This window comes from Rhincodon typus, chromosome 2 (assembly GCF_021869965.1).
Source record: "Rhincodon typus isolate 14 chromosome 2, sRhiTyp1.1, whole genome shotgun sequence".
Lineage (NCBI taxonomy): Eukaryota > Metazoa > Chordata > Chondrichthyes > Orectolobiformes > Rhincodontidae > Rhincodon > Rhincodon typus.
This window is the reverse complement of record NC_063333.1, coordinates 49720549-49744940: the sequence shown is the minus strand read 5'-3', so window position 1 is coordinate 49744940 and position 24392 is coordinate 49720549. Positions and strand designations below refer to the sequence as shown.

Sequence of the window (24392 nt, the reverse complement as noted above, 5' to 3'; positions counted from 1 at the left end):
TCTGTAGATGCTGCCAGATCTGCTAAGTTTTTCCAGTAATTTCTGATTTTGTTTCTGATATCCAGCATCCGCAGTTCTTTGTTTTTTTTTGTTTATTGTTAATCTCAGCAGTATCTGAACTGTGGTGCTGAAGCCCTGTGTTTCAGTATTGGCCATCTTTCTAAACAATCTGCTCTGGTCTGGTTGCAATATTGGCATCTAGCTAACAATGTAGGAAAGTGGCCAAGTACATCTGGTTTACAAAATAATATAATATAAATAAAAGTCCTCCCTCCATTCCCTTCTACCTTCCTCTGTTCCTCCCCTCCTTACCTCATTTCCATTCTTTTGCCTCATATCGTCCTGCTTCCCGAGTGCTTTCTAATATTGTATAAACAAACACTCCTATACTCCACTGATTCTTTCCTGCCCAATACAGTCATTTCCAAATTCTTCTACAACTGTAATCTTTTCCAGGCTCATCTTTAAAATCATAATTGTTTATTCTTCCAGCTCTGACCCATTGAACATCTGCATACTGAAGGTCAACGGCTAAAACTGGAAAGATTTTGGTTTTGAATTGAAGGAATCTTGGTTGAACATACATTCTGTACATTATTTCTATGTCTATGGATAACTTCCTGAAGATGAAGTGCAGTAATGCAATGAGAAAACTGGAGAAGAGAGTTAGTTCAATGATGCACCCTCATTTGACTCCAATCTACACTGGAATGTACAATGGTCCATTGGTGAGAATCATGGCTGGTATATCACTGTGGATTCGAGAGAAGATGGTGATAAATTTCTGAGGACAACAAAACCTGAGAAGGCTATTGCATAAACCTTCACAGTTGGTAAGACCCACAGGCTTTCTTGACTGAAAGAAACCATGTACAGTGATTAGTTCTCTTCCTTGTATTTGCTTACAATTTGTTTACATAATTAAGATCATGTCTATGGTGATTCTTGGTTGAGAAAATCCTGACTTTGACTCTGGAAGGAGTTCCTCAGCCTCTACAGGAAGTAAATGATGGGAATAGAAAGCAAGGAGATACCTCTTTAGTCACTGCAATTGGATGTAACCTATCTTGAATATAGTGACAATCACAGCATCACTGCCATCCCCCAGAATGTTCTCCTCTTCCCAGATGATGGATATATCCTCCCTTTACTCCATCAGCATTAACAGCACTTTTAGTCCCTCAGAATTCTGCAGTCCAGAAATCCTTTCTAAACCCCTCAATTCCCTCAACACTTTTGCACCACAGAAACTAAATCACTTTGACCAACCTTAACTCCTCTCCTAAATCCTATTTATTGTCCAATCTGCCTATTAAACACTTTAGGACAATCGCTCTGACAGAATTGTAAGTTATTATTGTTCTTCTTGAGGAAGAAGTAGCTACACAGACCCTAAAGCTAACACATAAAGCTCGCAGCCATAGATGGAGGGAAAAGTGAGAAAGGATGGAGTGAACTGGAAACTGGAATAGCAACACAGATAAATAATTGCAATTGATTACAAATGGGACTTGCAAATTACAGAGAGTTGTAAACACAGCCCAGTCCATCACAAAAACCAGCTTTCCACAAACTTCATTTACACTTCCCGCTGCCTCGGCAAAACAGCGAAATAATTGAAGACTCTGCCCACCCGGGTTATTTTCTCTTCCACCCTCTTCCATCAGGCAGAAATTACAAATGTTTGAAAATATGTACCACCAGATTTAAGAACAGCTTCTTCCCTGCTGTTATCAGACTTATGAATGAACCTCTTATCCATTAGAGTTGATCTTTCTCTGCACCTTCTCTGCAGCTGTAACACTATATCCTGCATTCTGTTCTTTCACCCTGATGTACTTATGTAAGGTATGATTTGTCTGGATAGTGTGAGAAACAATACTTTTCACTGTATCTCAGTATATGTGACAATAATAAATCAAATCAAATCAAATCAATATAGCAAACTGCTTACAAATGACCGAAAGTGTGATGTAGTGATATGATAAATTTTGGAATTTGTGGAAGTTACTTTCAAATTAAACATTTTGACTTAATGAGTTGAATATAAGTGGCTTTCTTTGCCTTTGTGTTAATAACTACTGGGCCATTGCAGGGCACAACGAAAAGAACAAATCAATTGTATTGCTTTACTGCTCATGTATCTTCCATCGTTTGACACCAGATGAGAATGAATTTAAATAGGTTGAGAGATCATATCGATGATTCTGTCACATTAATTATATTGATTTGTGACTGAAAATGTCTGGAAAAAGTCTAACTAATACAACCACTGGGCATGGGCATTAATTGACTTTTGGTACTATTAAATTTAGATACAAATCTACACTATTGTTAGTTCTGTTCTGTGATTTACCAGAACTCATTTGTTGGTGATTGTCTCCTTTGTTGGACTCTGATTTGTAAGGTATGTTTGATTTTGTCACAAAATGTGAATAAACACTTTTATATACTCTTTGTGTAAGTTTAATGGTGTCATGAACTTTGAAAATGTTTTTCTATTCAATGAACTGTGAACTTATTCTAAGGAATGCAAGTTTTTCTTTTGTCAGCTGGCCTCCATTTTTAACAGTATGGAATTTGATTTCTATATAAACCAACCAAGTTGTTAAGATTATTTGCTGACTAGTTAAAAATACTCTAGTACCTTTCATCTTCTTCAATCAATAAAATAGCAAAAGGCTAAAGCATTAATATTTGAAGTGATACGTGCAGCTAATTTTTCTCTAGGAAAGAACACTGAGATCAAATACAGCAAAGTGGAGCACCTCACTTTGACTTCCAAGAGATTAATCACAATTGAAAATGGGCTCAATCTTCAGAAGTGAAGAAATGTGCTTGATTCAACTTTTCGTTCAGGCAGAGACAGCATACTGTTGTGTTAATGAACTGGGAGAGTTAGGACTTGTACAATTCAGAGATGTGAGTACATTTTGCGTTTAAAAAATGATAACAATCCTATTTGTATTTTGTTTACAAAGATGTGATGCAGTGCTATAAACAATATCCAAACCCTGCAACCTCCTTAGCCTGCAACTGATGCATATGTGATGAAAATAATGCATAGCTGGCTTGGCTATTTTCCTTTCAAAAACCCAAAAGCTTGTCACGTATCTTCATTATTTATTTAGTGCTTCTAAGTAAAGAATGACAAGTATCAATAGAAAAGCTACCTATTTAATATTGGAGAAACTATATTATAGAAACTATAAGACATCCATATCTTTCACACAAGTAATAGTACTTCTACTGATTTTTCCCAAATTTACAGCTGAATCCAGGAATCATTGCTTTCCAGAGGAAATTTGTGAATGAGGTCAGACGATGTGAGGAAATGGAAAGAATTCTACGTAGGTTTTACATCCCAGTTGGACAATTAAAATTTTCCTTGTGAAACTTAAGAAATTAATTCATCATCTTTATTAAAAATCTGTCAGATGTTTAAGTTTGAATACCATATCTCAATTTTCACCTTTTGCAGGCTTTTTGGAAAAAGAAATTATAAAAGCTATCATTCCAATCATTGAAAGTGCAGAAAATGATAAGGCCCCTTGCCCAAGGGATGTAATTGAATTGGAGGTAAGTATTGATTTCTGCAATTACTGCCTATTCTGATTTACTGATTCTACAGGAAATCACACTTTTCTTCTTCTTCTGTGATTCAACATAGATTTCTCTCTATTGTACGTGAAATTCATTGTAAAAGATTACGATCTGCTTTAGAGTAATTATAAAAAGAGCATGTACATATGCCGTTGAACTAACGTAGAATTATTCTGTAAATTAAAATGTAATGTGATTCGGTAAACACTGCAGAGAACTTCCATAGAATAAAGATAATTGTACTTACCAAAAAATAAATAAGATTCTAAATTTCATTTTGAATAATTTAATATTTATCACTTCCCACTGATATATTTATGAGGTTATGTGTACTCACTGCATAATGTTAAATGAATCAGAGTTCCAGCTTTGATTATACTTTTCCAATCTATTTTCCTCACACCCTCTTTGTTTACATTTTCCAAATATTTTGTCTTTCAATTCTCTATGCTATTTCTTGACTTACTGTGAGGCTCTGGCCTATGTGATGGTTCAATGACCTCTTCCTCTCCAATTTCTGTTCATTGCTACTAGCCAGGAACTGGCAAATCTTATTCAATTAGATGAGGCCAGTTAAAAACAAAAAAGGTTAGCAGTCAGGTCTCTGATTGGGAGTCAATAATGTAATCACAGTCAAAATCCATTACTGACTAAATTGCTACTTTATTTTTGTGGTTTGCACCCCCATTTCATTGGCGCTCCTTTTGTACCAGTTCAGGACATTACAATTTTGTGAGGTAACCATCTTTGACTAGTTCAATATTCTAGCAATATACCAAGAATCACAATTATTTCCAGACTAGACATAAAGGTGACCCAATTCTAAAATAATATTTAAGGCACATAAACTATACTGGAATGAATTATTGCTTTTTCATTATTGCTTCATGTGACTGCCAGGAAGGTAGATTGCCAACAACATGGACTGTGATCTTTTGTAATCTAACAAAATTGAGCTCTTTACTATTTTTTGTCCTGTAGAACTAAAAGGAGCTTTTAACAGAGTTTAAGAAAATTGTTTGACAGATATTTTCCAGATATTTACTTCATAATCTGAGCAATTGGCATTATATTATGAAACATGTAGGACACATTTTCATTTTATATCTGATCAAGATCAAGGATTACAATTGTTCTGTCACTGTATGGAATTCTTGATGTAAAACTTTAATCCTGTAAATAGTTCTTCCACCAAAAATAACAAGATTGTAGTTTTAGTCACCAAGTTAGTTAAAAATATCTGAAGACTATTTCTTAAAGCATTTGCTTTTAGAAAAGAAACAATTTTTTTCTGATATTATTATATTGTCCCTGATGCAAAGGGCAAAGAACAAAGAACAAGTTACATATTTTATTTGCCATTTCAATTAGAAATGGATATTTTAGTTGTCTTTAATAATGATGGGCTAACATTTCAATCTATTGTCCTCTCAGCAAATCAATTTTAATTAGGTTTATCTGCCCTTCATAAATGTTCTTTGCAAAACTGTAGGGAATTGATGCAATAAAATTTCCACATTTTCTCATTTAGGCTGCTTTTGAAAAGCTAGAAAAAGAGTTGAAAGAGATCAACACGAACCAAGAAGCTTTGAAAAATAATTGCCTAGAGCTGACAGAGCTAAAGTTCCTTCTTCAGATAACTGAAGATTTCTTTGAAGAGGTATGTCAGTTATTGCCACATATGTATTGAATACATTCATGTTATTGCACTATCATGAAATAACAATTGCTTCTAATGCCATCAGGAGAAATATTAAAGTGTCCTCTATTTGAGGAAACGATATTAATATGTCCTTTTCTTTTAATCCTTTCACATCATGTGGGCACTGCTGGTCAGATAAACGTTTATTCTGCACCAATTGCCCTTGAGAAGTGATGTGGAACTATTGTCTCGAACTGATGCAGTCCATGTTGTGTAGATGCACCTACAGTGCTGTTAGGAAGGGAATTCTGGGATTTTGATCCAGTGACAGTGAGGGAATGATTTTACAACTCCAAGTTGGGATGTTATGTTATATTGAGGGAAACTTGAAGGTGGTAGTGTTACCATCATCTGTTCCCTCTGTCTTTCCAGTTGGTAGAGGTTGCGAGTTTGGAAAGTGGTGTTAAAGGAACCTTGTTGAATTGTTACAGTGCAGCTTGTAGATGGTAGACAATGCTGCCACTATGCATTGGTGGTGGAGGGAGTGAATGTTGTATGTAGTCAATGGGTTTCCAAACAAGTGGGCTGTTTCCTGTATGGTGTTGAGCTTCTTGTTTGTTGTTGGAGCTGCTTTCATCCAGGAAAGTAAGCCATCTCCCTCCTGACTTATGCTTTGTAGATGGTGGACAAGCTTTTGAGAGTCAAAAGGAGAGTTATTCACATCAGAATTTCTATCCTCTGACCTTCCCTTGTTTTTATACAGTTTTTACACAGCCAATCCAGTTCAGTTTTTGGTAAATGGTAACCACCAGGATATTGATAGTGAGGAATTCATTAATAGTAATGTCATTAAAAGCAAAGGGAAAATGGTTAGATACCGTCTTATTGGAGATGTTCATTGCCTGACATTTATGTGACACAGAGATTACTTGTGTTGTGAACAATCCATGGGCAATGGTCCTCAATTTATTATCATTCCAAACAAAATACCCCAAATTGTCAAGCCCCACCCCCACCCCAGAGGGGAGGGATGAACTGGCCCTCCTTTTATATTCACCTGCCCACTTGTGATTCCAACTGGGTTAACTAAAAAAGATCCCTTCCCTCGCAAATACCTTTCTTCCACACCTCAATGAATTTGTGATCTAAAAGGAACCAATTTAACAACTTCTTTGAGTCAACAAGTGAGAAGAAATAATAACACAGTACACATACACACAGATTAGAAATAAGAAATGAATCCAAAAAATCCAAGGAAAGAAGATAAAAGTAAAAGATATGCTAATCAGTCTCCATCTTTCATGAAGTGTACATAGTGGAACATAAATAGCTGAGTGGTCAGATTCAAGATTCGTGACTTAGCAGGTTAGCTGAAATTATTTTGTCCTGTTTCTTTTTGAACTGGCATGCTGACTGGCTTCTAGCACTTACAGTGAGAGTCATTTGCCTGCAACATAGGGGTAACAGGCAGCTGGTTTTTGACCATGACCTTCACAGCACACATGCCCTTGATTCCAGGCTCATAAACACAAGCACCCCAGCCCTTCAGCACACTTGAGCACCTCAGCCCACTAGTAGATAAAGACTAGGTTTGTACCTTTTTTTAACTTCTGTACTTGTATATTTTAAAAGGAACATGCTTCTCACCCAGATTGCTTTTTTTTTTAACTGTTCACAATCTGTGTTACTCATCGAAAATTATAGTTAAAATTGTAGTGTTTTTATGCCACTGAACACTTCCTGACACCTTTGGGTATGACACTTCAGGATTTCTCTCCAAAAAAAGTCACTAAACTTAAATCCACAGGCATTATTGGCTGTACCTCCCTTTTTTTAGAAAAATCGTAAGTTGCAATTAAAAGTTCAACATGTCCATAGGTTATAATCCATGGTAATGACACCTGCCACTTATCAGTCTAAGCCTGAATGTTGTCCAGATCTCACTGCATATAGAAACGGACTGCTTCAGCACCTGAGGAGTGGACAAAGCTGCTAAATATTGTGCAACCATCAGCAAACATCCGTACTTCTGACCTTGAGATGGAAGCAAGGTCATTGATGAGGCAGGTGGAGATGGATGAGCCCAGGAAGAACCAAGTGATTAAGTGCCACTTGCACTATCAATGATCACTTTTTGAATGATTAGAGTTAGACTGATGAGGCAGTAATTGTCCTGATTAAATTTGTACTTCTTTTTGTAGACAGGACATACATGGTCAATTTTCCACATTGCCAGGTAGATGCCCGTTTAATAGCTGTGCAGGAAAATCTTAAGCATGAGGTACAGATGGTTCTGTAGCACATGCTACTATCACATACTGTCACTGGAATTTTATTAAGGCCTATAGCTTTTGTAACCATATCATGTGGGGTGAATCAAATTGGCTGTTGAATGGCATCTGTAATGCTAGGGACCTTAGGCAGAGGCTGAGATGGATCATCCACGCAACATTTTTGGCTGAAGGTGGTTGCAAATGATTCAACCTTGTCTTTTGCACTGATGTGCTGGACTCTCCCAGCTTTGAGAATGAGGATATGTATGGAACCCTGTATTAATTGTTTAATTTCCCACTATAATTCAGACCCAGATTTACAGGTCACACCCACATTTCAGACACAGTTTGCATGGTACTCACTTGCCTTTGCAGATTTGGGAAGGTCATTCATTATTTTCCAGCACTGGTTGCTGGACCTCTTGACTGCTGACCTCGGCTTCCATCTGCCTCCTTGCTCTCTTCCAGCCATTTAATGTCAACAGTATGCTGCTGCACTCTCTAATCACATGGGCAAGGTCCATCAGCTCTAAATCATGAGGCAATCCTATTGTCACAATTGAGATAGTACACCTCTGTCCTGGACAAATTTCTTATGATGGCCAGCAACGTTTTATTCTTACAATGAGACAAGATGTCCCGCCCACCTGGAGCTGATGGCCAATCACAGCCTGGAATCTCCAGAGCTGAGCAGCAGCATGGGGATGACTGGAGACCAGGTGGAGGCTCAGAGGGCTGGAATCTTAATCTTCAATGGTCACAGATAGAGGGGAACCCAGCAGTCAATTTCTGAGGTGATAGGAAGGGGATGGATAGCTTCCTAGTGCCAACCAAACCGAGTATCTGACCTTTCTCCCACCTTTTCCACTACTTTTCAGGAGGATAATACTCTGTCCAGAATTCTGAAAGAATCTGATGACAGTCAAAATTATTTTAACTGTTATCTCTCAATTTCAGCTACCAACCAACCAATTTTAACTGCAATAATGGGTGATGCCAGGGAAAACTCTTGCCTTGTGTCTGAAATCACCTAACAATTCTGATGATGCCCTTACCCAGCTTCCCTGAAAGCAAGCTTCATAGTTAGCAGCACAAACACTCTGTCAGTTCAAGAGCTTACATTCCCACCATAATGACAAGACTGTAGGAAGTGAAGAGCGTAATAAGTGATAGTTGCAGGAAAATACATTTGTCAAAAAAGTCTCCATATGCCAGATAGATCAATTTAACTGGAAATATTTGTTAACACTATTCAAGAATCTTTTGTATGAACCATACAACAGACCACTTCTATGAGCAACAGTAACAAATAATTCCTTTTCCAGATAGAAAGACAACTGATGAATACAGTGTTTTCATCCTGCATGAAATAGGAATTAATTTCTGTACAATAGGTTATCCAATTACAAGACAAATTAGAAGTTGACATCAGCTTTCAAGTTCCATTGTGGAGATTAATGGTGACCAATTGGCTGACAGTTCACTTGGTCAATAGGTTAGCGTCAGATGTAAAGGTTTCATTCAAAGCGCCAATCAAATTATAAATAGTTAAAATATTAATAAATGTCCGAAAGTACAAGCATCTGCCCATCAGTTCATTCATGAACAATAAATTCTATGGTGCACTAATAATGACTGATTAGCAGCTATTTACTTACCACAATTATAACCTTTTAACATCTGTGCACTATAATAATTCGCTTTGCTTTTGAAATTAAACTCAATATGGTCAATATCACTTATGTATGATATTGTATCAGAACATTCATAGAATATTTTCAGGCCAACTATTGTACAAGTAATTAGACAATGTAAGAAATACATTCTAAAGGAGATATTTTAACATTTAGTTACCAGATTCTATCTTTATTCTTTCAGTACGATCTCACTGATTTCTTGCCTATCTTGTTGTATCCAGAATTATTTTCCTTGTCGATAAATCTGTTAGTTTTAGCCTGGATGGTTTTGCTCCACCACTGTGATATTTCCTGCTTTTCTGAAAAAATAGCAGGTGCTGCCTAGTGTTTTGTATCATAACTGACGAATGACATTCTAACCCCCTTCACACGCATTAAGGTACAGGTGAAGATTTAAGCTATGTTTAGTAACCGTCTTTCTGCTGGAAGAAAGGCCACCATGCAAAATGGCTCACATTTTCACATATACTGTTTCATTGTAGGTTGATGTAGTAACTAATATCAGGTTCATCGCCTCTCGTTTATTGATGGTATTTTAAAGATTGCATCTAAAAATCTGTGGCCCACTTGTTACGTCCCTGCTGAAATTCTGATGGAGTGCATAGGAAGGATGAAAAATAGGTAAGGAGCCAAGTACAGTGAGGTCTTGGAACATGTGGTCAGCAGCAATCAAAGCGAGAGGCCATGGCAATGACTCCCACCATCAGAGTGTCGTGCTGTTGAGCTTTTAGTCAGAGGTCTCCACTGAGCACATCACAGTCACTTTCATGTTCGGATGAAAAACTGTAGGTTTTTGGCATCTGCTGCTAGAAGCTTGTTGTTTGCATTTTATCAATTTGTTCTCATAAGGAGAAATGAATTAAGATTATTTTATAATGGTTTTGTAAATTGGAATTCTTTATTTGGTCTGCTGTGTATTTACATAATTAAAATACTATTTTCACATTATTAAAAAAAAAACAAGCTTTCAGCTGGCAGTAATTGAAAAATGAAAGCACTTTACAACCTCTTGCTTTTAATGTGCTTTGGGTTTTGTTTTCTCCAGGCAGAATCCCAGTTGTCAAGTTCTGAGCTTCCATCTGAAGAGTCCGTCTCTATAACAGGATTTTCAAGGAGGCTCAGCTGTACTAGTGGAGGAGGACGTCTGAAACTGGGGTATATCCTGCATTTCACATGCCAGTGCAAATAGGCTGTATTAGCACAGAAAGTAGCAAAACATGATCCAAAACACAGCAGCCAGAAACAGCTCAATATGTGAGGTACACAGCACATGAACTACACAATTTCTGCTCCTTACTTGCTCAGTGAGTATTCATTGTGACAGACCCCCTTCATTCTGTTTCAGATCATCAGAATCTTTATGATTATGAAATTATAGCTGGCTAGCATTATTACAAGTTAAACATAGCTTCTGTAATCTCTTTTGGGAGAGCTGTCAATGTAAGGGAGAAGGTCTACAATCCATACCGAATTGTAATGTATGACTTTCTGCTTCTTTTCAACTTCAAATTCTTAATGTGGAAATATTTGTGATTATATACCTGTTACTTGGGCTAGCGGTTTTGTCACCTAGCTGTTTGTGAGGCGATTATTTTTTATTTCAAGAATATACTTTATTCATAAAGATATCTTTATGTACATACATGGTCACTACAGCTGTTCAGTTCTGTGCAGTCTTTGCATATTGGGAACAAACAAACATTGGGGCTTGACTCACTCAATGGTTCCAACAAACCCAAAGGCATTTCTCATTTAAGTAACATAAATTTACATATATTGAGACACCAGGAGGATCTGATAACTGAACGGACCTCATTGTACTTTGGCAGGAAGACCTCACTCGGTGGTCTTGCCCCACTGCGTCTTAGCGGCAGCTACTCCAAACTTTAGTGCATCCCTCAGCACATAGTCCCGGACCTTGGAAGGTGCCAGTCTTCAATATTCAATCGAGGTCAACTCCTTGTTCTGGAAGACCAATAAGTTTCAGGCAGACCAAAGAACATCTTTCACTGAGTTGATGGTCCTCCAGGCACAGTCTATGTTTGTTTCAGTGTACATCCCAGGGAACAGACCATAGAGCACACAGTCCATGAACAGGAGATATTGGTGACAAGTCCTTGATATCAACCATGTTGTCTCAGCTGATAGTTTGTGCTGAATTAATTCATACTGCTTGTATTCAGACCACGGCTCAGTTTTTGTGGTCAGTGGTGCAGCAAGGTCACTCTTAATGTCCTCAAAGAAATTTGCACTGGGAGAATTCCCCATCGCTGTGATGAGAATTCCATCTGTCTCAACATGAGTGCATACATTAGCATACTTTAGTGAGCAGTCCAATTATCAAGCTGCAAATATATCGTCAAGTTGTGAAACTAGCTAATTACTGTAGTATCAGCATTCTCTCTAATTTTCATTGGTTGCATGGGCCTCAGAGGCCCATGCACAGCAGCTCTCAACACTGTCGCAAACCAAGCGCAGGTGCTCTACAAAGCGGTCTCCAAGCCTCCGCTTGGTCTCACTGATGTAGAGGAGGCCACATCGGAAGCAGCGGCTGACCTGTACGTCTTTCCTCCCACCTATTCGCTCCTCCCACCTCACTGACCAATCCCCACCACTGTCTACCTGCACTCACCTATCACCATCCCACCTACCTTCCCCCGCCTGACCCCCCCCATTTATTTCAGAGCCCCCTTCCCCTCCCCCATTTCTGAAGAAGGGTCCCAACCCGAAACTTCAGCTTTCCTGCTCCTCTGATGCTGCCTGACCTGCTGTGTTCCTCCAGCTCTACACTGTGTAATACTGATTAACTGCTTATCTTAATTGTGAAGGGCCTTTTTATTTGTCATTTTTATTGGATTGACTTAAAAGGGAACAAAACGCACTACTCATTCCAGGAGTTCAGGTTCTTTAGTGTTTTCTTATCTTGCTGTTACATTGTGCAGACCGCAAGTTGGTAGGCCACTTTATAAGAATTCAATCCCACAAAAAGCTTTGTATCACACAAAGCTGTTGGAAAAACTGTTAAACTGTTTCGTTCTGCTTCTGAAACTGTAAATTAGGTACAAGGATGTAGATTAATCTGCCTTTTTTGGTGCTACCACTTTCAAATTACTACTAAATAATCTTGGGAGATATCTATAATCAACTGCAAGCTGAGTCATTCAGTCTGTTGGGATGATGTCTGGAATGATCAGAAATGTACAGTCTAAATTCCACACCAATTTCAGTTTAAACCTTGATGGTAAAAGAGCTTATTGTTCAGCCTGTACCTGTTATCCAAAATAATTTACACAAATTATCATGTTTCTCTTTAAAACAATTTGTAACGTTTGCGTATTGAAGTTGATAATTGCATGCAGCACAACTAAAATGTATTTGGGAAGGATGCAATTTGACTCGGGTAAGGTACCATTCTCCCACCTCTGAAAAATGACCATTCTTCATGTCACCTGATAACAGATCAATCTGCTCACCCAAACAGTATTTTATTTCTCCTTGACTGTATCTTACATTTCTCATGTGCAGGTCTACAAATTAGATGTTCTCAGAAAGTTCAACTGTGCAGAATATCAAGTCAATATCAAGCCTCTTCACACTTCCCAGGAGGAATCATTAGACAGCATTATTTTGACTGAGTTTTTACCATCCTACTTAGCCCAAATACGTTGAAGCCACTTGTGATAATTAAACATCTGCTCTGGCTGAGGTCAGTGAACTTATGATGGACTGGAAATAATTTCTGGTGTGTACAGTTTAGCAACATACCACGCAGTACATTTACGTGCAAAGCCATCAGAGGTTTAAATTAAATGGCATTGAATGGGTAGCATGGTGGCTCAGCGGTTCGCACTGCTACCTCATAGTGCCTGGGACCTGGGTTCAATTCCAGCCTCTGTTGACTGTCTGTGTGGAGTTTGCACATTCTCCCTGTGTCTTTGTGAGTTTCCTCCCACAGTCCAATGATGTGCAGGTTAGGCCATGCTAAATTTCCCATAGTGTCTAGGGATGTACAAACTAAGTAGGTTAGCCATGGAAAATGCAGTGTGATAGAGTAGGGTGGTGGTTCTGGATGGGATTCTCTTTGGAGAGTTGGTGTAGAATTAATAGGCTAAATGGCCTGCTTCTACACTGTAGGGATTCTGTGAAATTGCCATTGGAATATAATACATTAAAGTGATCTAATCTCAAGCTTCTTTCTATACTACTTTGCAGTTTTGTGGCTGGAGTGATCCAACGAGAACGGTTTTCTGCTTTTGAAAAATTACTGTGGAGGCTATGTCATGGAAACATTGTCTTACGCCATGTAGAAATCAATGTTCCAGCAGAAGACTGTATGGCTGTAAGGAAAACATTCTGTGCTTAACATAATAATCAACTTGGACTGCTTTACTACTAAATGGACAGGGGGAAGAAGCTATCACATGAGTGAATTTGATAACTACTTAACCATAGGAAATGGAGAAAAGGTGGAGAAAAGGAAATAGCACAAACAACTTCAACTAGGGTTCAACTGTCAGAGGAACAATAAGCTGAATAATCTCCTTCTGCACTGTGTATTTAGTAAAATACTTTCTATATATTTATTTCCAGTGGAAACAGGATGTGAAAAAGCCCAGTTGTCATGATTCATTGAAATATGAACTCTCTGAGCACAGACATCTTTTGCTGATGTCAAAGCGGGTCAAACCCATGGAGGTTATGATGGATAAATCTGTCAAATTCCCCAACAGAGCACCATCACCGGTGCGAAACCTCAGAGTTACACATACTGAAACAATATGGGCAGAAGTATTTTCAAAAAGGCGGTTGAAAGCTAATACACTCTGAAACAATTACACACAATTCAAACAAGGGCCATTAAAGGCAAGTTATTTTTTACCTGATTATTGTGTAAAGCTATTGAAAAATGGGCTCACTTAAGCTTTGTAGGTGTTGTATATTATAAGCATATTAAACCAAAATACTAATGTGAGCTTTGGGAGTCATAAATTTAACTTAAACCACCAATTGGAAGCTGATGATATTGGATGTAACAATGGCTTTACACTCCATCTGATTTTGCTCTACATTAAGTTCAATGAAGAGTTATATTGGATGAATGATAAAACTCACATGACAATAGATTCTCTAAGTCCCACATATAAGTTAGGTTCTAAGGGCCCTCCCTCTATTTCATTTGCAATCAAACAGATTAGAATTATTTAGTTTTCATTCAGATTTATATCATTGCTATAAAAGGACTTGCCCATTTAGTTTTTCTTTATCTGCAGGATGAGTTCATCAGTAAAGATGTGTTCATTGTTTTCTTCCAAGGAGAACAGTTTAAAAGCAAAGTGATGAAGATATGTGACGGGTAAATATCCAACGAGTTTGGTTAACAATTGCATTTAGGGTAAATAGCAAAGTGTAGATGACTCAAGAGCAGGTTATTTTTTATTTTCCAGATTCCATGCCACAGTATATCCTTGCCCAGAAACTTTACATGAAAGAATGGAAATGAGTATTGGTGTAAACATGCAAATTGAGGATTTACATACGGTATGTTTTGAAGAACTTTATCTAAAATTGCAAAGGCCGATTCTCTGTATGAACAACCATTGGTGCCCAGTAGCTGCAGTAAGTCTCAATGCTGTACCTATTGTCCAAGAGGATGCTCCGATTTCCCTGTTAGCGGCAATTTACATGTCACAGTGTGTTAGGTTAGCACTTGGATGGGCCTAGATTCTGAAAATTCTGTTGGAATGCAGCAAGTTGTGTCAATAGCTTTTATCACTGAGAGAAGGTGGTTCCTAAAAAGCATAATCCAAAATCAGACCAAGAGATTTAGCACTCAATTCCACTTCCACCTACTTCTATATGACCATTCAGTTGTGGCAGAAATGTAAGATCACATTTTGCTAAGGGACAAATGAGGGGATTGCATTGTATAGCCTTGGAGGGGCCTTAAAATTTCCTAAGTGGACTTCCTGCCACCCTGCCACTTACTCACTTTCCCCCAAAGTGTACACAATTTGACATGAGTCAGATGATGCCAGGGCAGCCAATCTCACTCACCTCATTTGAGACCATAATGGCCACTTCCATCCTGGCCTCAATTTTAACTAAAAGGTTCATGTGAGGTGAGAAGCCCAGCAGGCCATCCTGAGGAATGCAAGATAGATGGATGCAGGGTGAGCCTTCCTCATGGACCCAGTATCAACATTGGGCATGCTCCAAGATCTGTGTTGTGATGCTCCCTCCGTCCTAGTCTTTACTTCAAGAATCACACCCACTTCTCCATAATTCCTTTCCCCACTATGGGACACCCATACTTACCTGATGCTCGACTCCAAGATTAAGAATCTAGGAACTGTTTGTAGTCCCAGTCGTGACCACTGGTGGTGCTGGAACTGCAGAGCTGCCAGCCAATCAGATTGACTATTACTCTCCAGTTGGGATTTCTACTCAAGTGAGGGCAAAAGTCCAATTTCCATCTGATTAATGCTCCCCTTCGTAATCATTCATGTATCAATAGATTTTTTTTCTTATTATATTGCGCTGTTCATGAGTTAGTTCCGTTGCATTCTCACACTAGCAGATACAACTTACTGTATAGTTCACTCAATGGGGTCAAATAAGCTAGCAAAATCAAGAATTTAGATGCAAAACTCATCAAACAATTTAAATCAGCAGCCAGATAAATACAAGTCAAACATACAAGTCAATTGAAAGCAAATATTACAACCAGTTTCAATTATACTGAAACAGAAAATCTATTAAATTCTATTAGGCTTTAGAGGGGGAAACCAATTTTAAAATTATACAGGGGTTTATCAAATTTCCGACAATGTTTCAATCAAGGCTAAGGATTTCCTTTGGGCTTCTTCCACTCTGCCATGGTAACCTCGGTGAACATTCATTAGAAACTCCATTTTGCTTTTGCAAAAGGAATCACAAATGCTTTGTCGCTCGGGTTTTGGAAAGCTATTTGGCGGAAATATTTGACAAGCTCAATGAACTCCTTGTTGCAAAGTAAGAATTGTAGCATTTTCATTGTGCACCGCACAGTACTGAACTTTGACCTTAAAAGCTGCAAATGTGGCAGAAATAGATAGAATGATCAAGAAAAAGACCAGCTGGGATCAGGCCTGTCCCACACCCATGATTTCTGATCTATCAAGGAAGATCCTTCCTCACTCCCCCACAGGTATCAAATCTGCTTGGAAAAAGCAAACAACAAATGAAATCAGAACTAGTAAAGGAAAGCAAAAATCACAAAAACTTCTTTCAAATCCCTTCAAGTTACTGGAGTCAGTTCAACTGTCAATTGTGTTAACTGTAAACCCACTTAGTTCTTGGATGATACAAATAGTATCATGCAAAAGTGAAGTGCCATTGCACTGGGGAGACAATGGTTGCCACTGGTACAACACACACCGGAGGTCTACGATCATTACTGGATCCCAGGCCACAGGTGAGTGAAGCTAAACATATGAATAAGTACACAGCATTGATTACCATTTACAACTTAGAACCCTGTTACTTAGAAACATTGGTTAGACCCTCCCAGGATCAGTCCTTTATACAGTGTTGGGCGGAGCTTATCTTTCGATGTGAGTTAACCCTTTCAGATACTTACTGCTATATATGACAGGGGAAGCCAGTAAGGACGGAGATGGGAAAGAGTTTTTCCTTCAGAGGGTAGAGAATCTTTAGAATTCTTTACCCTGTTGGAAATTAATTCAATAAACATTTTCAAGACAGAGATCAATCGACTTGCAGGTGGGGAAGATGTATGGGAAAATGGCATTAAGTTCAGGGGTACGTGTGTGTGTGCACATGTGTGTGCGCGTGTGTGTGTGTGTGTGTGTATGTGTGTGTGTGTACGTGTGTGTGTGCGCGTGTGTGTATCTGTGTGTGCATGTGTGTGTGTTGTGTGTTTATATATTTATTTTAAAATGCTGAGACAGCCTTCAGTTTAAAAGAGAATCTGTTTGATTTTGTTGGGGGGTCTGGTTGGATTAACTGTTCTCCCTTAGCAGGTTTGGGGCAGGGGCATTTAATCAGGCAGGAGACTGGCATGCAGGGCACCTGCCATCTTCCTGCTTCCACCCTGATTAAGACCCTGGTAGCAACGAGGCACTCTCCTGGCAGGGAGCACAACAAGCAAACCTGTGCAGAGCTCCCAGAGAGGGGCCCTCATTCAAAGTACTCAGTGTCTGATCCTGGGACCTGGCATAGGGAAGCAGAGACTCACTAAGAGTCAGGCCCTGGCCTTGCTGCCAACTTTCAACATTCACACCCCCATATCCCTAACTTCAAGATCTTGGGATCCAGTGACGAGCTTTGACCTCAGATTCTGATTGACCAACAGAGTTTAATGGACTGGGCTTTGCCCCAGGGTATAACCTGCCAATGTCTACTTGAGTGCCTGAGTGACATTTAAAACAGCTGGCCTTCCCTAAAACAGGCAACATGGGGCTTCTCATAATGCTCGAGCTGTTGGGCACTACTCCCCCCCACTCCCACTTACTACCTCGATTAAATACAACTCCTTGCTTTGAGAAATGGTTTCAAAGTTGTGCCACTTGATTGGTTGTGGATATCAATTCAAAAAGATTTCCATCCTAAATAAGTCTAAACACATTTGTTTTGCTTCAACTAATCAGGAATGTGATTGATGTTTCTTCACTTATTTTAAAAATTAGTATAGAAGCCTTTTGAACATAGAGATTGAAATTTTCCAAAATTATGCAGTAAGTAAGTGCATTCTACACACTGAGACAAAGGGCATCAGTATTTTTCAATGTTGACGTTATTGAGTTATGCAGTACTGATGTTGCTCTATCACTGTTGATTTCTGTTTTCAGTAATATTAGTCGGGAAAATAAAATCCATTTGTTCTGTACACACATCTGTTTCCTCGGAACACGAGTTACCTAAGGGTATACTCAGTACAAAAAGGTTGGAAATTTCTGATACGAGAGACAAACAGTCCTCATATAGTTATTCTCCCAACTTACAACCCAACAATAGAAGAGCAGTTCTTTGGCCACACGTACACTTTTTAACTCTTTCAGATCAATTCCTTTTCCACAATTCAGTATATTGAGTGCACAGGACAGAATCTCAGGATTTGATGCAGAGATATATATACATGGTCATATATTAATCAACTGAATTGGCAGGTTCTATCCAGTGCATTCCGTAACTGAATGAAAAGTGTTTCTCAATTTCCATTGTTGTTGTTGATATGTAGGAAAAATAAAGGCCACGCAGATTTGATTAGCAAGAACTGCAGATGCTGGAGTCAGAGATAACACAGTATGGAGCTGGAGGAACACAGCAGGCCAGGCAGCATCAGAGGAGCAGGAAAGTTGACGTTTCGGGTCGGGACCCTTCTTCAGAAATGGGGAGGGGGAAAGGAGCTGGGAAATAAATAGAGAGAGGAGGGGTGGAAATGGGGAAGGTAGGTGGGATGGTGATTGGTGAGTGCAGGTAGGCAGTGGTGGGGATTAGTCAGTGGCCCTCCCACCTCACTTACCAATCCCCACCACTCCCTACCTGCACTCACCAATCACCATCCCACCTACCTTCCCCAGTCCCACTCCTCCTCTCTATTTGTTTCCCAGTTCATTTCCCCCTCCCCATTTCTGAAGAAGGGTCCCGACCCAAAATGTCAACTTTCCTGCTCCTCTGATGCTGCCTGGCCTGCTGTGTTCCTCCAGCTCCACACTGTGTTATCTATGGGCATATAGACTATCTGTGCAAGAAAAAAATGTCATTTTGAATATGCTTGATAAATCACATGAAAGCAGTGAAATGTGATCAAATAAAAGCGAGTTGGCAAATTGTACAGATGGGGTTGTTGAAGATGCAGTTCCACTGCTTGGACTGGTCTAGGGTGAGAGGCCCCTCTAGTAAAGTCGGGACAGAGTGTGCTATATCAAAGGACAAATCTGTCCTTGTCTGCCTAAGCGCTCTGCTGCTCTGGGCATTACAAGCCGGACAGACATACTGTTTCCAATCGATCAGAGCTGGTTATGGCAGGGTATCGTGCAGAAATCGGTTTAGATTGTCAGGTGAATTTCAGCGTGAATTGGTTTCATTGCTGTTCCCTTGTGTTTTCTGCAAGTAAAAGCTCATGTCTGGATTTGTCTGATTACTGCCTGTATGGGGACAGAGTAGTGCTGAAGTAGAGAGGGTGTTTAGACAGGATGGAGCTACAGACAGGTAAAATGTGTGGTCTGGTGGCTAAACAGCAAGGAAGGTGAGAGAATGGTGTTGTATGTGCGAGGGAGTATCCACCATGTTGCCGTCTCCCATGCACAGCATAGCTTCAGGTCACGTTTATTGTGCCATGGTACTGATGGTGAGTGGCAATGCCAGATTGACATTACTTGTCCAGGTGCACAGCGGCTTTACAAAGATGGTATGGGTGCAAGGGATGCCAGTGTGTTAATAGATGTCTGCTGAATGGGGAGCTGTTTGACAAACAATTCATGGCAGGATGGGGCAGAAATTGGACGTGAGGGGTGCCATAGAGGTGTTGTAGGTCATTTATGCAGTGAGATTGGTAAGATACAGTGAGAAAACTCGCTAGCAAAAGATCAAATAATTTATTTATGTAGTGTATGCATAGTCACAGAACCAAGGAACAGAAGCTAAATGGAGTTCTCTAAACTTGCCTTCAAGTCAGCGAACTCTTCTTGATAATGTGAGTTATTGTTCGGACTGCGCTACAACTACAACCTACGTGTTTAAGGCGACCCCACTGTTGTTAAGTGGCTACACAGAGGAATTGCCCATTCTGAAAATGGTTTCAAAGGGCCCATGGTCATCACAGGACAGCAAAGCTGGGTGGACAAGCAGCACGGTCTATGATGAGAAATTGGTTTTCAGTGGGTTTTTCCTGCCATAGGCCTTCAGCTGTCACTCTTTGGCATGCTGGCTATAACCGTATGGAACAGCATGACAAAAGGCATCCTGAGGCTGGCCGGTTGAGGACAGACTTAAGTTGGAATACAACTTATCCACGAGTTGCAATTAACCTCTGGATGCAGGGGATGGGTGGTTAGGAGGGAAGATTGCTTACCACTGGAAGACAGGGGAGGTAAGGTGGCGAGAGAGTAACTAAAGATGTGTATTGTAGAGTTGAGTTGCACACCGATAAGTTTGATGTGGGCAGATTGGTACATTACCAGGCACAGTGTTCTGCAGGTAAGTACACAGTGCCGAGAGCAGAGGTTGTTCAGACCTCAGCCTCTGATCCTGATCCTGAGGAGGTTGTTGCAGATTTTATCTTTTTCTGTAGTCTGTATGAGGTTTGTTTGAACATGAAGGTTCTGTCAGGGGTGATCCCTAGATAAACATGATGGCGATCCTGTTTCAGCCTTTGGCTATCCTGTGTGATATTCAGTTCCCACTTAGCACTGGCATTGTGAGGTTGAGATAGAGTCATAGAGTCATAGAGATATACAGCACAGAAACAGGTCCTTCAGTCCAACTCCGTCCATGCTTACCAGATATCCTAAATAAAGCTAGTCCCATTTGCCAGCATTTAGCCCATATCCCTTCCTATTCATATACCCATCCAGATGCCTTTTAAATGTTGTAATTGTACTAGCCTCCACCACTTTCTCTGGCAGCTCATTCCACACATGCAACACCTTCTATATGAAAAAGTTGCCCCTTAGGTCCCTTTTAAATCTTTCCCGTCTCACCTTAAACCTATGCCCCCTAGTTTTGGACTCCCCCAACCTGGGGAAAACACCTTGTCTATTTACCCTATCCATGCCCTTCATAATTTTTTAAACCTCTATAAGGTTACCCCTCAGCCTCCGATTCTCCAGGGAAAATAGCACCAGTCTTCTCAGCCTCTCCCTGTAGCTCAAACCTCCAACCCTGGCAACATCCTTGTAAATCTTTTCCGAAACCTTTCAAGTTTCACAACATCCTTCCAGTAGCGGGGAAACGAGAATTGCACACAGTGTTCCAATAGTGGCCTAACCAATGTCCTGTACAGCCGAAACATGACCTCCCAACTCCTTTACTCAATACACTGACCAATAAAGGCAGAAGTACCAAACGTCTTCTTCACTATCCTGTCTATCCGTGACTCCAATTTCAAGGAACTATGAACCTGCACTTCAAGGTCTCTTTGTTCAGCAACACACCCCAGGACCTTACCATTAGCTGTATAAGTCCTGAACTGATTCGCCTTTCCAAAATGCAGCACCTCACATTCACCTAAACGAAACTCCATCTGCCACTCCATTGGCCCATCAGATCAAGATCCCACTAGAGACTGTTTTGCTGATGTTCAGTTGTAAAATTAAGCAACTTTTGATCAACTATTGCTTTATCTAAGTGTTTTGCCGACCACCTACAAGAGACTAAGGAAGCGCATACCAAGTATTCTTAAATAGCATGACACCTAGATTATATAGTATTGGATATATATTATAGCCTTAGATTATCGTTATCAATAATTATGTATTGGACTAGGCATTGGGCATAAACTGCTGAGACTATTTATAGGAGTATCCATCACTGCTGTGCCCTCGAGAACACCTAAGGCAGACTCAATAATTTGTCATGGTCACGATGGCTGGGAATTTCCCCAGAGCTTCTTCCCCAGACTTGAGAGTAAAAGAATGTTTCCACCAAATATTCCATGAATATTCATAGTGAAGCAAGAGCAACTCCAAGGAAGTTTTCAACCCATGGCTGAGAGTTTGGATTAATTGAATATTAAGTGAAGGCCTTTTTTTTACTTTAGTTAATGAAATTTTAAACGTAGGTGAATATTCCAGTGTGTTAGAGAGAAAATTCACAAGTTTAATTGCAATCCCATGCTATTGGAAATGATACTTTTTCTTGAAGGAATGTCACAATGACAATATAGATGAAACTAATACAGTCAGATGCCCTCAACGGTGAACTATTTATGAGAGGACAGCTTTTGTCTTGACATCTAACAAGATAATGGAGGAGGAAAAAAACTTATAATCTATACATATCAAGCTTTATTAATTCCTACCGTTTAAAGCTGCATTGTTAATTAAATACCCTACATTTTTAAAGAGTATTTTAATGGTATAATACAGCATGTGCATGACTACAGGAATTTATAATTCCTGACAGAGAAAGTTAAGGAAATAGATCACGTCAAGCAAGACAGCAAGGAGAGAGCAGAAAGGATTAGTTGAGATGTATCTCAAAGAAAAATTATCCTTACTGTGAAGCGCCTCAGATCCAGCATATTTTTATACTTTCATAAATGTCATACAATCGGCGTGACATTGTTGATTAGTCCTCATGTGAAATCACAATTTTTGTATATAGTGCAATAAAGTGGCAATAAAGTAGTTTCCATGGTGACAAATAGGCTGCTGCAGAAACTTGGAAAAGTCAGCGTGAGCGGTCTTTGACTGTCACATTGACTGTACAATGAGGGTACTTTGTTTGTGTCCTGACACCACAGAAACCTCGAAAACAGTTATTATGTGCAAGTTGCTATGGTTACAGCTGATTGGTACTTGGTACCACTGAGCAATAGTGTATGTGTTTGAATACTTTTCCATTGTTGGCAAGGCTTTGTTTGTAGAATTTATTCCACTTAAAAGAAGTGTTCATGATATTCTGTCATTGACCATGAACATATTGTAAAAGAGGAAAACCAGGAAATTTGGCAGTGTAATGTTCTGCAGAAAACATTTTAGATATTCATATATGAATAAGAAATTTTATTTTACTAATTTTAAAGTATTATTTCAACATGGTACAATGATGAAAAAGAGATTTAAATTTAAGATGTGGCTGTCTTAAAAAAATCTGCCATTTTGTCATAAAATGTCTGTTAAGAGATAATGAGACCAAACCAAATTGCCAACATCAAACTTATAAAATAAATTCAGTTATCTGTTTTCAACTTTTGTACTCCTGCATTCAGTAACTAAATTTCAAAGTCTACAACAATTCTAAAAACATTTTTTTTTTCATTAAGTTGTCTTGTACTTCAAGTACAAATGCTTTAATTTTTCATATTTAATTTTTTTTTTAATTGGCTGGCATCCTGTTGGCAAGACATATAACAAAAGTGAATAATTGCCTGCTGTGTTTCATTACTGCAGCTTAAAAGTACTTCATTGTCTGAAAAGTGATCTAAAATATCCTGTGGTCATGAGGCACTATATAAATGCAAGCCATTGTTTCTTTCAAGGAAGGTTAGAGGGAAGAGGATTAATTGTGCCAGCACTGCGAAAGGTGGGAGGGTCGAGAAGGAGGGAGGAGGGAGGAAAGAGGAGAAGGTGAAGAGAAGTAGAGGAATGTTGAAAATTGCAGAAAGGGACAGGAGAGGGAAGAGGTGAAGGTTGGGAAAAATGAGGGCACAGTAAGAATAACAGAGAGATACCTGGGGTACAGAAAAAGCAGAGAAGTCACAGGTCAATGAAAAACCATTGAGGGGAACTGGGGAAACACAGAATGGTTGACTGTAGGTATCAGTGCAAGGCTATCAAAGTCTCTTGGCAGGAGGAAAGCCCCGGTGTTCAATAATTTTAGGGCCTAAACTCTCCCATGTCCCAGCCCCCTACCCCACACACCAGGCCTTGTTATCACATAGCCTGCCACTACACACCCCCTGTTATTCGTCACTAACAGTCCCCATTAACAACTATTCACCCTCCTAGTTTGATCGTTATCAACTCTTTGTCTTTCCAACTGCTCTTCTCTCTCTTCGGGCTCTATCCTATTGTTTACTCCCTACCCCATCCCCCTCCCTATTTTCTGCATATAAATCAACATTTTCCCAGCTACCATCAGTTCTGAGGAAGGGTCACTGGACCCAAAACGTTATCTCTGACTTTTTCTTCACAGATGCTGCCAGACCTGCTGAGCATTTCCAGCAACTTCAGCTTTTGTTCCAGGGAAGGATGGCAGTTTCCTTTTCTGAAGGACATTAGTGAACCAGATGGGTTTTCCAACAATCAATAATTCATAACCATCATTAGACTCTTAATTCAAGATTTTTCATTGAATTCAAATTCCACTATCACGTGGCAAGATTTGAACCCTGGTCCCCAGCACATTACCTGATTCAAAGATAACAAAGTGTAGAGCTGGATGAACACAGCAGGCCGAGCAGCATCAGAGGAGCAGGAAAGCTGACGATTCGGGCCTAGACCCTTCTTCAGA

General features: G+C 39.5%; 1 protein-coding gene across 1 annotated transcript in view; it reads left to right on the top strand.

Moving 5' to 3' along the window:
• Window positions 1-2805: 2805 nt before the first annotated feature.
• Window positions 2806-24392, top strand: part of LOC109921901 (V-type proton ATPase 116 kDa subunit a 1-like) — a 104079-nt gene continuing 82492 nt past the window's right edge. Inside the window, exons 1-8 of the mRNA XM_048609900.1 lie at window positions 2806-2922; window positions 3272-3350; window positions 3482-3579; window positions 5135-5263; window positions 10261-10370; window positions 13428-13554; window positions 14486-14568; window positions 14660-14753. Coding sequence (XP_048465857.1) covers window positions 2806-2922; window positions 3272-3350; window positions 3482-3579; window positions 5135-5263; window positions 10261-10370; window positions 13428-13554; window positions 14486-14568; window positions 14660-14753 — 837 coding nt within the window. The remainder of the gene's footprint in view (window positions 2923-3271; window positions 3351-3481; window positions 3580-5134; window positions 5264-10260; window positions 10371-13427; window positions 13555-14485; window positions 14569-14659; window positions 14754-24392) is intronic.